Source organism: Lolium rigidum, chromosome 4, assembly GCF_022539505.1.
Source record: "Lolium rigidum isolate FL_2022 chromosome 4, APGP_CSIRO_Lrig_0.1, whole genome shotgun sequence".
Classification (NCBI taxonomy): domain Eukaryota; kingdom Viridiplantae; phylum Streptophyta; class Magnoliopsida; order Poales; family Poaceae; genus Lolium; species Lolium rigidum.
The window spans coordinates 178301960-178319690 of record NC_061511.1 but is presented as its reverse complement, the minus strand read 5'-3'; the positions used below and the strand labels follow the sequence as shown (position 1 = coordinate 178319690).

Genomic DNA, 17731 nt, shown 5'->3' with positions numbered 1-17731 from the left:
TGGAGCGTTGGCACGTGTGCACGTGGCTCTCGCCGCCAAAGAGATTTATGATTTCCTTGCCACTTTGGCTGCTTCTAACCTAAACCTAGCAAGACGTTGGGTATTTACTGAAGAAAAATGCCAACATGGATAAGTGAAAGAAAGGTGTCATTGTGAAGGAAAAAATCAAACAAGTGTAGGAGGAAGAAGAGTGGCACTACAATAAAATTCCTTGATGGATGGCTCTCAGCGTCATGGTTTTCATATTGGTTGTGCTTGCGGTTAATTCCTTGATGGATGGCTCTCAGCGTCATGGTTTTCATATTGGTTGTGCTTGCGGTTAATTCCTTGATGGATGGCTCTCAGCGTCATGGTTTTCATATTGGTTGTGCTTGCGGTTAATTCCTTGATGGATGGCTCTCAACGTCATGGGTTTTCATCTTGGTTGTGCTCGTGTCACTTCCTTTTGCTATTTTTCCGCGAGTTACCATCAGTCTATGGGGGCAATTTGGCTTGTTGGACTCTATTGTGGTGCGTTATAGGAGTTTCGTGTTGGGAGTGCATGTATTGTGGTTGTTTGGTCTCATGTTTTAGTGATCCGCCAGTCTCTTGGGTTGTGGCTTCGACGGCTTCGTGGTCAAGTTTGTAAGGGTTTTCGCCATGTTTTAGTGAAATTAACGAGGCGGCTCTCTTCCTCTTAATTAATGGATGAACCAACTTTTTTGGGGGATTTGCTAGTTCTCACCTAGCTAAGAACTAAGTTCGTGTTCAGTCAAGTCCTACACCGTTTGATTTGCATCGTGATTCGTGCATATGAGTTGCAAGTTGAGTTGCAACTGGGTTTCTTTCAGTTGGAAGTGGAAATGCAACTAAGAAAATTTATTTGAACCGTTAGATTTGCTTCGTGATTCATGCTAGTCATCAGGCTACAACTGAGATTTGATAACATCATCTGACTGAGAACAAAGTTAATTGTCAATCGACTGAGAAATAGTCACACCCATTCATTTTACCTCCGTTATAAAAATATGATCTTTTATTTTGTCGACCCCAGTATCACTTGCCATAATGTTTTCCTTGTGGACGTAATGAATTGAATAATGATGGTCGATTATTCATTATTATTCTCTAGACGGAGCCTGTTCTCTTCTAGAATGTAAATGAAAAAAAATCAAGGGACAAGAATGACACGCATGTGGCCTATGAGAATTGGTACATTTCAGAGATATAAAAAATATTTCTCCGGGCCCAAAAGTCGGCGGCGCTAAGGTACCCCACTGGCGGCTCGGCCGAAAAGGAACTAAACCAATCGTATCACCTCGAAAAAGGGAACATGAAGATCAGCATGGATGGCATGCATATATACTTGACGCGCGCAGCGCAGGCCACAGGAGACAGAAAAGCAGCGGCTGCCTCCTGCAACTGCGCTTCATCGATCGGAATATCGGACTAGCTAGGAGGTAGGAGCTGCCATGGCAGCTAGCGCTCTTCTCCTGGTGGCTCTCGCCGTGTTCGTCGCCGCGGTGGCGGCCGCGGCGCTGGACACGTCGCCGGTGCCGTTCGACGCCGGGTACGCGGCGCTCTTCGGGGGCGACAACCTCGTGCGGTCGCCGGACGGCCGCGGCGTCACGCTCAAGCTCGACCGATACACCGGTAAGTAATTAGCCAATGGAACAGTACCTGCAAATATTCAGTTTATCAACCCTATTGCGATCGAATCAATTTGGTTTCCGTTTGGGTGATTATTTGATTGCTCGGTGAATCGATCGATACCTTAGTGATTGCAAATTCAGCTAGTACTTATGGATGCATGATGTGATGAATTGATGATCGATGATGCAGGTTCTGGGTTCGTCTCCAAGGCGGCGTACCGCCATGGGTTCTTCAGCGCTTCCATCAAGCTGCCCGGCGACTACACCGCCGGTGTCGTCGTCGCCTTCTATGTACGCGCCCCAGCCTACCTCCCTGTTTCGCTAACCCTTTACTTACTCTGATCGATTGCTTCCTCTCATGCACAACAGTCTAGATGTTTACTCCCTGCCTCTGTTTTTTATGCGAGTTCAATATTCCGATATGATCGAGTCTAAAAATCAGCTATAGTCTAGCCCAGGTTCAGTCAATCACGCACGCATGATCATGAATTGCTTGTTACGTAACTTGATTGCTTCAAGCTATGGATTCAGTCTGCAGCTTACGTACATATCCAGAAATACACACACATAATAATCTCAGAGTGAATTGACATATCGGCTAGAATTTTGCAAAGTGTTGTTCATTCCCGGTCCGTCCACGAAATTTCGGGTCAGGAAGCAAGGAAGAGAAATTCCATCCACTTTTCCCCTCTCGTGTGGCGTGGCGTGGCGCGGCGCGGTGCAGACCGGTCGGCATCGATCGATCGCTGTCGCTTTACCACCGTCCTACCACCGTAGCCAGCCGGGTAGACGGACACGAAACACCCATCCGTCATCAGCCGAAAAGAGGAAGAATATATGTGTAACATATACATTTTTTATAAAGAAAATATACATAGTATGTATTAGTGTAGAAATGGACGTCCATCATCACCATCATCATCTTGCGTGCGTCTTGTGCCGTTGGAATCGATCAACTGCCCTGCGGTATGGGTAATGACCTGCATATCTAGCTAACTCGATCGACATCTTAGTGCTTGCATCGGTGGGATACGTCGACATCGATGGCGAGCTAGCTAGCTTTTCTGGCCTGAAATTTGTGCCTGGTCTTATTGCCCTACTCGGCCCAAGCATGGCTAGTGGTGGTTTCTTAACACCATCTCTTTTTGTTCAAATAAAGGAGTTGATGCGCTGGTGGCGCACCTTACCTTCACATGGTGGGTTGTGTCAACATCGGTTATTTGCTTTCCCGGCCTAAAAATTCTTAGCAATCGATTGCCCTAACTAGCCCAACGCGGCACTCGTTCACATTTTAGTAATGGAGTTATTAACTTATGATGATGAGATGGATTGCCTTTCAAGTCTATGAAAGAAATGAACTAAGCAACGTACGGGAGAAATAAAGTAAATGTGTATTCATGCATTAATCTTAATCGACAATTCTTCATTTTCCCCCCAAAAAAAGGTTAAAACCACCGGCCTCCGCTTTGAAACAATGCATGCAACCTTTATTAAAACTAGCAAAAGTGCCCGTGCGTTGCATCGGGAGGAAAAAACTCAAACGATCTAGTGAATCATCTGTAATGACATATCCACGCGTTGCGAAATGACAAATCGCTCTTAACGAAGCACAAGTACCTTCAAGAATGACAGGTTTTTTTGTGTATGGTGCTCGTAAGCTCGTTCTAAACGCCGATACCATTGGTAATTTGGTATGTCCAAGCCAATAAAGTCTTGCTTCGTACATGTCTTTTCTATATGTATATATCATCGTCAAGAAATCAGGTTGGACATCCACGTAGCGCAATCGTGCGTAGCAGCATATTTCTTTGGCGTAACCAAATTTTGGCTTGGCAAGATCTCGTGTAGAGACGAGGCTTGTTTGGTCTATGCTTGTGCACATCTCTTTTTCCTGCTTAAAGAAAACACAAACAATCCTTCTCCTTAACACTCACACTACAACAAAATCGGAGCACTCGTGACATTGGCTTAGAGGCATTAAAAAAACATACCACATAAACGGAGTTTGTGTTTTGCAACATAACATGTGTCACACAGGTCGACGTCATCAGGAATGGTAAAAGTTCTAGTGGCATAGAAGATCGATCGCGCATGTAGGAGAGGACCCCCCAGCTACTCCAGCCAGACCGGCCCAAGGCCCAAGTCGTGGGCAAAACCCTAGGCGCGCTAGAGATTCCCTATCCCAGGCGCCGCCACTTTCACGAGAGTCTCTCAATATTCTTCTGCTCCTCTCACGACAGGCTCCGTCGTCTTGGCTGGCAGTCGGCCACAACCAGCTGCTCTTGCCGCCGGGCGTTATCCTACTACGGGCTAGCCTCTCTTGCACACGCTGCCAGCTAGCCGAGGTCTCCACCACCGCATCTGGCCGCCGGCGTTCGCTCCACATCTCGGGATGGCAACATCGGTGGCGCCTCTCGTCTCTGTCGTAGCTGTTAGCTCCTGCCTGTTGTGCTCCTCTCAATCGCTCCCGCTCACATGGGCGAAGTTATTTCCTTTCTCTACTTTCTGTTCTTCTAAGGAGGCTTGTTAATATCCAGAAATCTGAGGTATATAAACTGATGTGAATTCGTATAGAAAAGCGAGGTGGTACTAATATTGCAGGGGGTGGAAGGGGCGAGCACCGTGCCTCACCAGGCCCAATGGCGACGATGCGGATCTGGGGAGCGCCGTGCCTCACCAGGCCCGATGGAGACAATGCGGATATGGGATGTGTTCCGGATGCGGTGTGGATGGAAACAAGGTTATAACTGAACCGGTATCATGGTGGCAAGTGCAGTATTATGCGGTTTGGTGGGAGGGCAAAACGGTCCAAAAAAAAACGTTGACGAAACTTTTTGGCAGAAACCTTAGCTCCTTTATTATTAGGTATAGATATAGATTTAATCAAATCGACCATACGACACATGATTAATTATTGGTATTTTTTATTGATACGACAATTATTCTTCTTTCCGCCGTCGTATTTGTCTCAACGAGAATTATGTGTGCTGTTCTGACGTCTGACCTTTTTTTCCATGCGCCGGTGCAGCTGTCGAACTGGGACGCGCACCCCAAGAACCACGACGAGCTGGACTTCGAGCTGCTGGGCAACCGGCGGGGCCACGGCTGGCGCGTCCAGACCAACATGTACGGCAACGGCAGCACCTCCCGCGGCCGGGAGGAGCGCTACCTCCTGCCCGTCGACGCCACCGTCGCCGACGCGCACCGCTACGCCATCGCCTGGACACCCAACAACGTCGTCTTCTACCTCGACGGCGTCCCCATCCGCGAGGTGGTCCGCGTCCCATCCATGGGCGGTGACTTCCCCTCCAAGCCCATGTCCGTCTACGCCACCATCTGGGACGGCTCCAACTGGGCCACCGACGGCGGCAAGTACAAGGTCGACTACGCCTACGCGCCCTTCGCCGCCGAGTTCTCTGACCTCGTGCTCAGCGGCTGCCACGGCGCCGCCGAGGAGTGCCAGGTTGACCTGCTCACGCACGACGTCGCCGTCATGGCCCCGGCCAAGCGCGCCGCCATGAGGGGGTTCCGAGAGCAGTACCTCACCTACACGGCGTGCCGCGACAGGGTGCGCTACAAGACCATGGTGTTCCCCGAGTGCGACGACCTCGCCGACGGTGGCTCTACGTTCCACGAGTGGGGCGAGTCCAAGAAGACGCGCCGCCGGTCGGCGTCGCCGTTGCTCTACTCTTCTAGGATGCAGTAGGTCGTGGTTTCTGATCGAGCGGGTCGAGCGCCGATCGATGCGTGGCATCAAGATAGTTTTCTCGATCGAGATTGGTGTGCATGTATATGTAAACAGAGGATTACAGATAGATGCAATTTTAAATCGAATACTGTACTAGTATATCACACGGTAGTACGTCCACAGTTCACTTCACGAATGCCACGGAGAACAAGATCAAATGTCGATTTATGAGTTCAAAGAGAGAGAGAAACAAAAAAAAGTCTGCATCCTCTTAGCTCAAGATGATCACCTAGTAAGTGAGAATGCCACTTTTGCTATAAAAAAAACCAGTCAAGAGAGGTCGGAGTAGTTTGGTGTTTTCATGAGAATGCCGAGGGGATAAGTTTTTTATGTGTCTTCTTTTTAGCCCGTAAAAATACATATCAAGCCCTATATATACTCATATAGATATACTAGATGTACTCAATATTTTTATCAGCCAATGTGGCCGATGGAATATTTTATCCATGGACGTTTTGGTTTTCAACGTACATCGTTGTCTGCATGTCTGACTACTGAACACTATAGACTTAAACGGACCGTACGGGCTACTGTAGGACTTGTACTTATACCTTTTTATTCACTTCTAATTATTGTGCCCCTGATTCCGAAGAGGTAAGAAGAGATCTTGACCATGCATGTGTTTCAGTTCACCACAGTTTGAACGAAGCGGGGGACACCGAATCAATGCTCGAGAATGACACTTTTAGCACACGAGATCCATGGAGCTCGTTTTCAAAACTTCAATTTGAAGTTTGAAAATTTCAAAAAAATACCAGAGTCTAGTGAATGATTTATTCTACTTGTGTACATTTTCAATGCAGAATACCTTGTATTCTATCCTTGGAAAAAGAGATAAAATATGTAGATCTCACAGCATGAACTGTCCCTAGGGGCGGAGGGGGGCTGCTCAAGGTTTGCCATTAGCTACTGGTGGCCGTAGATCAATACTAAGTAATTAGCCCATAGTTAATTGATTCTGCATCTTAGTTATGCAGAGGCCAGTATTACGTTAAACTTTGAAGTAATAAAGGGCTATTTTCGGGAAAAAAGGTCAATTGATTCATATGTGGACCAACGAACTAAAATCCAATACCCATCTCTCCATGCACATAGATTGCCTTAGTTTTCCTTAGTTTTCCTCGAATTAGCAGATAGATTGTGCCTTCGTGGGTTGACAAAACCGTGCCTCTATGTCTCGCTGCAGCCTTACGTCTTCCACAGTAGATCAGATGCAGGGAGTCTCCGACACAACCGGTGTGCAATCTCCATACTGCCTCGCCTAACACATAATCTCCATTCCTAAGGTCTGTTGTACGTACAGTCGTAGTATTAAAATTCAGTTCACAGATACCCGGCTAGCCTTTTTATGAGATCGAATAGGATATAGATTTTTCACAATGTTATAATTTTGCTAATGAACTATATTTTTGAGATATGTTATATCATGGTATACTATCTTATATGCCTTTAAAAAAATCTTCTATGTCATACATTGGCTATTGTCTTCCTTGCCCCCCCCCCCCCCAAGCCAAATCCTAGCTCAGGCTCTGCCAATCACACTATGGAATCTTACAAATTTTGCCTTTTTTGCTGAGCCTAAAATGCAAGGTATTTCATATTAAAAATTTGCACACCCATACTGTACATAGTTGAGTACATCCAGGTTTTTTGGAAGAAAAAAATCAAAAATTGAAATTATATTATTAGTTTTTTTTAAAAAGGGATCCATGGTGCTCAGTGTCGGGGGGAAGACCCCGGGTAGGGCAATGGACGCGGAGCAGCCGGCTGGCCACTGGCCGGCTCGCGGCAAAGGCCGGCTGAGGAGCAGCCGGCTGGCGCCGTGGCCGGCTGGTCCGGAAGCCGGGCTGGCTCTAGGTCCTAGTCGGCCCGGCTACGGCCGCCAATGCCGTAGCTGGGCCGGCTTCTACAAGCCATATCCGACCGGGGGTTTGTACCTCAGACCGACTCGAGGCTGGCGAGTCTTGCACTAGAAGGAACCGGGTTGGTGATCCGGGTTCCCAAAGTCCACGCTGACTTCATCTTCCGTAAAGCGCGGGGCACTGTGGAGCAATAGTGCCACGCGCCGGATAGGCCATCATGGTCTACGTCGATCCGTACTGGCTACAGTGGCTGATGGCGACAGGAACACCTCCTCACCATGCCGCTGACCTTGGCAGCCGGATGGGACAGGCCATGAGGCCTCAACGGCTCTCGACGTCACTCGCCTCGGGAAGGAGCGGAAGCCGGAGCCGGCCAAGCCGGCCAGTAAACTATAGGGTCTTATATGTAAAGTGCCGATGCCTATATAAGCCGCACTACCCCCTCTCGTACAGGGGATCGATCATTCTCACTTCACTTCCACCCCTAGCGCTGCCCTGAGAGAGAGACTCTAGTCTTCCTTAGCCTCCCAGGAGCAGCCGGACACAGCTCAAGGAGCAACCTTGTATTGTGTGATCATCATATACACTCTAGCGAGAGTAGAGGTGTTACCTCCATCGGAGGGTCTCGAACCTGGGTACGTCGCCGTGTCGCTCGTCCCCATACCCGCATCTGGATACCGCCGTGAGATCTCTCAGGAACCACCTTCGTTAGCCACCTGATACGTCTCCAACGTATCTATAATTTCCGATGTTCCATGCTTGTTTTATGACAATACCAACATGTTTTGTTCACACTTTATATCATTTTCATGCATTTTCTGGAACTAACCTATTAACAAGATGCCGAAGTGCCAGTTCCTGTTTTCTGCTGTTTTTGGTTTCAGAAATCCTAGTAACGAAATATTCTCGGAATCGGACGAAATCAACGCCCAGGTTCCTATTTTTCCCGGAACCATCCAGAACACCCGAGAGCCGCCAGAGGGGAGCCCTGGGGGCCCCACACCACACCCTGGCGAGGCCAGAGGGGGGGCCGCGCCGCCCTATGGTGTGGGCCCCCCAGAAGCCCTCCTGCGCCGCCTCTTCGCCTATATAAAGCCCCTGGATCGAAAACCCTGATGCGTTCGACGAAAACCACAGAAACCTTCCAGAGCGGCCGCCATCGCGACGCCAAGATCTGGGGGACAGGAGTCTCTGTTCCGGCACGCTGCCGGAGCGGGGAAGTGCCTCCGGAAGGCTCCTCCATCGACACCGCTGCCATCTCCACCGCCATCTTCATCACCGCTGCTGCTCCCATGAGGAGGGAGTAGTTCTCCATCGAGGCTCGGGGCTGTACCGGTAGCTATGTGGTTAATCTCTCTCCATGTACTTCAATACAATGATCTCATGAGCTGCTTTACATGATTGAGATTCATATGAGTTTTGTATCACTACTATCTATGTGCTACTCTAGCAAAGTTATTAAAGTAGTTCTATTCCTCCCGCACGTGTGTAAAGGTGACAGATGTGTGCACCGTGTTAGTACTTGGTTTATGCTATGATCATGATCTCTTGTAGATTGCGAAGTTAACTATTGCTATGATAATATTGATGTGATCTATTCCTCCTACATATGCATGAAGGTGACAGTGTGCATGCTATGTTAGTACTTGGTTTAGTCTATTGATCTATCTTACACTATAAGGTTACTTAAACATGAGCATTATTGTGGAGCTTGTTAACTCCGGCATTGAGGGTTCGTGTAATCCTACGCAATGTGTTCATCATCCAACAAAGTGTAGAGTATGCATTTATCTATTCTGTTATGTGATCAATGTTGAGAGTGTCCACTAGTGAAAGTGTAATCCCTAGGCCTTGTTCCTAAATACTGCTGCGTTACTATCGCTTGTTTCATCGTTTCTTTGCGTTACTACTGCTGCAATACTACCACCATCAACTACACGCCAGACAAGCTATTTTCACGGCACCGGTGTTACTTGCTCATACTTATTCATACCACCTGTATTTCACTATCTCTTCGCCGAACTAGTGCACCTATTAGGTGTGTTGGGGACACAAGAGACTTCTTGCTTTGTGGTTGAAGGGTTGCATGAGAGGGATATCTTTGACCTCTTCCTCCCTGAGTTCGATAAACCTTGGGTATCCACTTAAGGGAAAACTTGCTGCTGTTCTACAAACCTCTCGCTCTTGGAGGCCCAACACTCGTCTACAGGAAAAGGAGGGGAAGTAGACATCAAGCACTTTTCCGGCGCCGTTGCCGGGAGGAAAGGTAAAAGGCACTCATACTCCGGTTCCGGGTAAAGTACTTTTCACGGCGCCATTGTGTTTGTGCTCGAAGCTATTTCCTTTAGATCCGGCAATTGCATCTTTTTGTTTCTTGTTTACACTAGTAAGGCATAATGGACAACATCTGTGAGCTTTTTATTCTATTTCCTGAGTCAAGACATGAATGGTTTAATGCGAAAATTAAAAAACCCATGGAATCTTATTTGCATGCTAGTAGCAATGATATTAGTATGAACGCTTTGAACACCATTGTTGCTAATGATATGGAAAATTCTAAGCTTGGGGAAGCTGGCTTTGATGAGCATGATATTTTTAGTCCCCCAAGCATTGAGGAGAAAATTTTCTTTGATGATACTTTGCCTCCTATTTATGATGATTATAATGATAGTGGTCTTTTGGTGCCACCTACTATGGAGAGTAAATTTTGTTGTGATTATACTATGCCTCCTACACTTGATGAGAATAATAATGATAGCTACTTTGTTGAATTTGCTCCCACTACAACTAATAAAATTGATTATGCCTATGTGGAGAGTAATAATTTTATGCATGAGACTCATGATAAGAATGCTTTATGTGATAGTTATATTGTTGAGTTTGCTAATGTTGCTACTGAAAGTTATTATGAGAGAGGAAAATATGGTTGTAGAAATTTTCATGTTACTAAAACACCTCTCTATGTGCTGAAATTTTTGAAGCTACACTTGTTTTATCTTCCTATGCTTGTTACTTTGCTCTTCATGAACTTGTTTATTTACAAGATTCCTTTGCATAGGAAGCATGTTAGACTTAAATGTGTTTTGAATTTGCCTCTTGATGCTCTCTTTTGCTTCAAATACTATTTCTTATGAGTGCATCATTAAAACTCGCTGAGCCCATCTTAATGGCTATAAAGAAAGAACTTCTTGGGAGATAACCCATGTGTTATTTTGCTACAGTACTTTGTTTTATATTTGTGTCTTGGAAGTTGTTTACTACTGTAGCAACCTCTCCTTATCTTAGTTTTGTGTTTTGTTGTGCCAAGTAAAGTCTTTGATAGTAAAGTAAGTACTAGATTTGGATTACTGCGCAGTTCCAGATTTCTTTGCTGTCACGAATCTGGGTCTACCTCCCTGTAGGTAGCTCAGAAAATTAAGCCAATTTACGTGCATGATCCTCAGATATGTACGCAACTTTCATTCAATTTGAGCATTTTCATTTGAGCAAGTCTGGTGCCATTTTAAAATTCGTCAATACGAACTGTTCTGTTTTGACAGATTCTGCCTTTTATTTCGCATTGCCTCTTTTGCTATGTTGGATGAATTTCTTTGATCCACTAATGTCCAGTAGCATTATGCAATGTCCAGAAGTGTTAAGAATGATTGTGTCACCTCTGAATATGTTAATTTTTATTGTGCACTAGCCCTCTAATGAGTTGTTTCGAGTTTGGTGTGGAGGAAGTTTTCAAGGGTCAAGAAAGGAGGATGATATACTATGATCAAGAAGAGTGAAAGCTCTAAGCTTGGGGATGCCCCGGTGGTTCATCCCTGCATATTTCAAGAAGACTCAAGCGTCTAAGCTTGGGGATTCCCAAGGCATCCCCTTCTTCATCGACAAATTATCAGGTTCCTTCTCTTGAAACTATATTTTTATTCGGTCACATCTTATGTGCTTTACTTGGAGCGTCCGTATGCTTTTGTTTTTGTTTGTGTTTGAATAAATGCTTGTGTGGGAGAGAGACACGCTCCGCTGGTTCGTATGAACACATGTGTTCTTAGCTCATAATATTCATGGCGAAGGTTGAAACTGCTTCGTTAAATTATTATATGGTTGGAATTGGAAAATGCTACATGTAGAAATTGGTGTGATGTCTTGAATAATGTGATACTTGACAATTGTTGTGCTCTTGTTTAAGCTCTTGCATCATATACCTTGCACCCATTAGTGAGGAAATACATAGAGCTTGTTAAAATTTGGGTTTGCATAAGTGGTTTCTCTAGAGTCTAGATATTTTCTAGTAAGATGTTTGAACAACAAGGAAGACGATGTATAGTTTTATAATGCTTGTAATATGTCTTTTATGTGAGTTTTGCTGTACTAGTTCGTGCTTGTGTTTGCTTCAAACAACCTTGCTAGCCTAAACCTTGTATCGAGAGGGAATACTTCTCATGCATCCAAATCCTTGAGCCAAACAACACTATGCCATTTGTGTCCACCATACCTACCTACTACATGGTATTTTCCGCCATTCCAAAGTAAATTGCTTGAGTGCTACCTTTAAAATTCCATCATTCACCTTTGCAATATATAGCTCATGGGACAAATAGCTTAAAAACTATTGTGGTATTGAATATGTAATTATGCACTTTATCTCTTATTAAGTTGCTTGTTGTGCGATAACCATGTTCACTCGGGGACGCCATCAACTACTCTTTGTTGAATTTCATGTGAGTTGCTATGCATGTTCGTCTTGTCCGAAGTAAGAGCGATCTACCACCTTATGGTTAAGCATGCATATTGTTAGAGAAGAACATTGGGCCGCTAACTAAAGCCATGATCCATGGTGGAAGTTTCAGCTTTGGACAAATATCCTCAATCTCATATGAGAAGAATTATTAATTGTTGTTACATGCTTATGCATAAAAGAGGAGTCCATTATCTCGTTGTCTATGTTGTCCCGGTATGGATGTCTAAGTTGAGAATAATCAATAGCGAGAAATCCAATGCGAGCTTTCTCCTTAGACCTTTGTACAGTGCGGCATAGAGGTACCCCTTTGTGACACTTGGTTAAAACATGTGCATTGTGATGATCCGGTAGTCCAAGCTAATTAGGACAAGGTGCGGGCACTATTAGTATACTATGCATGAGGCTTGCAACTTGTAAGATATAATTTACATGATACATATGCTTTATTACTACCGTTGACAAAATTGTTTCATGTTTTCAAAATAAAAGCTCTAGCACAAATATAGCAATCGATGCTTTCCTCTTTGAAGGACCATTCTTTTACTTTTATTGTTGAGTCAGCTTCACCTATCTTTCTCCACCTCAAGAAGCAAACATTTGTGTGAACTGTGCATTGATTCTTATATACTTGCTTATTGCATTTGTTATATTGCTTTGCATTAACAACTATCCATGAGATATACATGTTACAAGTTGAAAGCAACCGCTGAAACTTAATCTTCCATTGTGTTGCTTCAATGTCTCTACTATGAATTTATTGCTTTATGAGTAACTCTTATGCAAGACTTATTGATGCTTGTCTCGAAAGTACTATTCATGAAAAGTCTTTGCTATATGATTCACTTGTTTACTCATTGCATTTACATTGTTTCGAATCGCTACATTCATCTCATATGCTTTACAATGGTATAATTAAGATTATGTTGGTAGCATGTCACCTCAGAAATTATCTTTTATCGTTTACCTACTCGAGGACGAGTAGGAACTAAGCTTGGGGATGCTGATACGTCTCCAACGTATCTATAATTTCCGATGTTCCATGCTTGTTTTACGACAATACCAACATGTTTTGTTCACACTTTATATCATTTTCATGCATTTTCCGGAACTAACCTATTAACAAGATGCCGAAGTGCCAGTTCCTGTTTTCTGCTGTTTTTGGTTTCAGAAATCCTAGTAACGAAATATTCTCGGAATCGGACGAAATCAACGCCCAGGTTCCTATTTTTCCCGGAACCATCCAGAACACCCGAGAGCCGCCAGAGGGGAGCCCTGGGGGCCCCACACCACACCCTGGCGCGGCCAGAGGGGGGGCCGCGCCGCCCTATGGTGTGGGCCCCCCAGAAGCCCTCATGCGCCGCCTCTTCGCCTATATAAAGCCCCTGGATCGAAAACCCTGATGCGTTCGACGAAAACCACAGAAACCTTCCAGAGCGGCCGCCATCGCGACGCCAAGATCTGGGGGACAGGAGTCTCGTTCCGGCACGCTGCCGGAGCGGGGAAGTGCCCCGGAAGGCTCCTCCATTGACACCGCTGCCATCTCCACCGCCATCTTCATCACCGCTGCTGCTCCCATGAGGAGGGAGTAGTTCTCCATCGAGGCTCGGGGCTGTACCGGTAGCTATGTGGTTAATCTCTCTCCATGTACTTCAATACAATGATCTCATGAGCTGCTTTACATGATTGAGATTCATATGAGTTTTGTATCACTACTATCTATGTGCTACTCTAGCAAAGTTATTAAAGTAGTTCTATTCCTCCCCGCACGTGTGTAAAGGTGACGAGTGTGTGCACCGTGTTAGTACTTGGTTTATGCTATGATCATGATCTCTTGTAGATTGCGAAGTTAACTATTGCTATGATAATATTGATGTGATCTATTCCTCCTACATATGCATGAAGGTGACAGTGTGCATGCTATGTTAGTACTTGGTTTAGTCTATTGATCTATCTTACACTATAAGGTTACTTAAACATGAGCATTATTGTGGAGCTTGTTAACTCCGGCATTGAGGGTTCGTGTAATCCTACGCAATGTGTTCATCATCCAACAAAGTGTAGAGTATGCATTTATCTATTCTGTTATGTGATCAATGTTGAGAGTGTCCACTAGTGAAAGTGTAATCCCTAGGCCTTGTTCCTAAATACTGCTGCGTTACTACTGCTTGTTTACTCGTTTCTATCGCGTTACTACTCGCCGCAATACTACCACCATCAACTACACGCCGAGCAAGCTATTTTCCGGCACCGGTGTTACTGCTCATACTTATTCATACCACCCGTATTTCACTATCTCTTCGCCGAACTAGTGCACCTATTAGGTGTGTTGGGGACACAAGAGACTTCTTGCTTTGTGGTTGCAGGGTTGCATGAGAGGGATATCTTTGACCTCTTCCTCCCTGAGTTCGATAAACCTTGGGTATCCACTTAAGGGAAAACTTGCTGCTGTTCTACAAACCTCTGCTCTTGGAGGCCCAACACTGTCTACAGGAAAAGGAGGGGGAAGTAGACATCACCACCCTATGGCATATGCCGTGACGATACCACAACATTTGGCGCCCACCGTGGGGCCTTCAGCATCCTCGGCCGGTGTCTTCATCCGGACGGGCCTCACCATACCACCGGCGAGCGGGTCGCTTCAGGCTTGATCTGGAGATTCGGCTCCCTCGATCGCGTCGGCCGACAACGCCGGCTGCTTCGCCGACCGGCCCTTCCCAGCCGGCGGCAGCGCCATCTCCTTCGGCGGCCACGACGTCTACGTCGCAACCGTCGCACCGCCGCGCTACCCGCGGCGAGTGCTGCGCTGCGCAAGCCCTCCTCCGCGAGCCGGCAGCAGCGCTCCCGCCAGCCCCGCCGTCGTGCAAGTCATGAGGGCCGGCGAGGAGCTCCCCACCAAGAACCCGCGCACCCGCGGCCCCAACCTGGAGCGCAACGTCGACCCCAACGCCTCCGGCTCGGGCCCAAAGGCGCCTCCACCTCCATCCCGGCTGGACGAAGTCCGGACAAAGTTGAGCTCCCCGCTCACCGCAGGCGGCGACGCCGCCACCGTCGAGGCGGACCTAGAAGCACATCGCCAGCTCCTCCTCCAGCAGGCCGAAGAGCTGGCTGCAGCCAAGCGCTAGCTGGCCATCACCCAGCGTGAGTTCGAGCACGCTCACGGCTTCACGCCAGGCGGAAACAACCCCAGCCGAGCCGGCATGATCCGCAAGCGCGGAGGCCTCTTAGGCGCTGAGATCGACCGCGACGGCGTGGAAGTGCCGGCTCCGTCCGCGGAGCTGCCCGTCTACAACACCCCCGACAAGAACATCCTCGCAGCCGAAGCGGCTTCGAAGGAGTTAGCCCTCCTCGAAGGAGACGAGCTGCGCCGCCAGACGCATCGCGTAGCTGATCTGTGCCGGTGTTATCACCAGAATTTGACCGAGTCAGAGGTGGGCCGCGATCAAGATGAAGTTAAAGAATTTATACATGGAAGAAATACGTGAATCGGCCTTATGTACCAAGTTGGGCGAATTGCCCGTGTATCTGTAACATATTAGGATACGTGTCGGTTAGTTAGAGTTTTACCCGTGCACGGTTAGGTGCACGCCTAAATTAGAAAGTCCCCTGGACTATAAATATGTATCTAGGATTTATGGAATAAACAACAACCAACGTTCAACCAACAAATCAATCTCGGCGCATCGCCAACTCCTTCGTCTCGAGGGTTTCTATCGGTAAGCAACATGCTGCCTAGATCGCATCTTGCGATCTAGGCAAGACAAGCTCCACGTTGTTCATGCGTTGCTCGTATCGAAGCCTTGTTGATGGCGAGCAGCGTAGTTATCATAGATGTGTTAGGGTTAGCATAGTTCTTCGCGTAACATGCTATCGTAGTGCAACCCTTGCATGTCTAGCCGCCCTCACACCTATCTTAGGTGTGGGGGCGGCACCCCGCTTGATCATTATTTAGTAGATCTGATCCGTTACGATTGCTCCTTGTTCTACAAGGATTAGTTTAATATCTGCAATAGTTAGGCCTTACAAAGGGGTGGAGGATCCAGCGGCACGTAGGGTGTCGTTCGCTGGCCCTAAACAGGATGTTCCGGGGATCAACCTTGTGTTGGTTTTTAGGCCTTGTTTAGGATCGGCTTACGATCACCGTGCGTGGCCGCGAGGCCCAACCGTGAGTAGGATGATCCGATTATGCGGTGAAAACCCTAAATCGTCGTAGATCTCATTAGCTTTATCTTGATCAAGCAGGACCACCATATATTCGTGCACCTCGTACGAATCATGGGTGGATCGGCTCCCGAGTCGATTCACGGGATAACCCGAGAGCCGATCGAGGCTCGTATTTAATGTTTACGTGTATGCCATGCAGGAAATTAAGCGAGGCATCTCCATCACCTTCCCGACCAGGTATAGGTCAGGTGGCACGCCCTTGCATCAACATCGGACGTGTGACCAGAACGCTTTGCGGGCCGTCGCTCGGAGGGACCTCAGCCAGCCGCAGCTCTAGGTTGTTCCCGGCTCTACGGTGTTGCCCGTCGCTGCCCGCCGGTGGGTTTCTGACGACAACACATTCTCGGCACGACCCGGTGGGACCAGCTTCTACATCAACCACATCGCCATCTACATCCGAGATGGCGGACGGCACGCCGACCACGTACGAGGATCCGACGTGACGAGCTCAAGAAGAAGTATGACGGGATCAAAGTCATCCTCGAAGCCGACCTCATCGGCTCTTTCCACGTAACCCGTTCACATGGCATCGGGTGGAAGGGGTTCTCGCCTAATGGTGCACTCGGATGGGATAGACCTCTCCGCCCCGTCGGAAGAACGCACCAGGTCCCTGCGGCGAGGAGATCAACTACTTGGTGGCTCACTCGCTACACCGCCACTCCGAGAACCCGGTCAACACGTTGGAGCGTGTCGCTCTTCGCGTGATCCAGGAGATCATGAGGCACCGGCATCTCGCCGTCGGGACCAGCTCTCGGGACGCATCAAGGAGAGTTGCCACTCCAGTCCCGTCCACCGCTGCCATATGCGTTGGCAGGCACCGAAGTGCCGGCTACACCGGCATTCGTCGTCTACAAGATCGGTGGTGACCCTAGTGACTACCAGTTCTTGCCCGAGGCGCCTAAGGAGATCCCTCACGGGTACACGTGCACGTATGTGCCAGATTGTGGTAACTGGGCACTCACAAACCAGGCCACAGCATCAGGAACTCCTGGGAAAACGGGAGGGGCGTCAGCGACAGAGCTTGAGAAGCGTACGTGGCTAACTAGGTACGCCACCCCGACGAACCTCCGCAGCTCAGCTCCCGCAGTTGGCTCGTAGCTGGAAAAGCAAACATGGCTGGCTAAGTACGCCACCCCGGCGAATCTTCAGAATTCAACTCCTGCAGCCAAGCACGGCGGATCAGATCAGCACCATACCGAGAGACCAGTTCGGCATGGTGCCGAAAAGAAGGGCCATCGGCTATTCCAAGCCGTACCCCGACGACTACGAGATGATCCCGCTACCACCTAAATATCGGCTCCCGACTTCTCCAAATTCGGTGGATCGGTGGTTCCAGCTCCATCGAGCACGTGGCCCGATATTTGGCGCAACTAGGACCGGCTTCAGTGTCGGATCAACTACGCGTGAGGCTCTTCTCACAGTCCCTCACGGGATCGGCTTTCGGATGGTACACCTCTTTGCCACCAGACTCCATCCGGACTTGGAAGCAGTTGGAAGAGCGAGTTCCATATGCGGTACCATTCGGAGGCTTCCGAGTCCG

At 47.7% G+C, this 17731-nt stretch overlaps 1 protein-coding gene across 1 annotated transcript; it reads left to right on the top strand.

The window, feature by feature from the left end:
- The first annotated feature begins 1282 nt into the window (after nt 1-1282).
- Nucleotides 1283-5367, top strand: LOC124706439 (probable xyloglucan endotransglucosylase/hydrolase protein 28). Its single transcript, XM_047238106.1, has 3 exons — nt 1283-1632; nt 1822-1922; nt 4660-5367. The coding sequence occupies exons 1-3, from the start codon at nt 1452-1454 to the stop codon at nt 5335-5337; spliced, it is 960 nt and encodes a 319-aa protein (XP_047094062.1). The 5' UTR covers nt 1283-1451; the 3' UTR covers nt 5338-5367.
- Nucleotides 5368-17731: the final 12364 nt, after the last annotated feature.

Bases quoted from the DNA above. Each gene is read 5' to 3' on its own strand.
- LOC124706439 (XM_047238106.1), top strand. From the start codon at position 1,452: ATGGCAGCTAGCGCTCTTCTCCTGGTGGCTCTCGCCGTGTTCGTCGCC. The intron at 1,633-1,821 runs GTAAGTAATTAG...TCGATGATGCAG, and splicing joins CAAGCTCGACCGATACACCG to GTTCTGGGTTCGTCTCCAAG. The intron at 1,923-4,659 runs GTACGCGCCCCA...GCGCCGGTGCAG, and splicing joins GTGTCGTCGTCGCCTTCTAT to CTGTCGAACTGGGACGCGCA.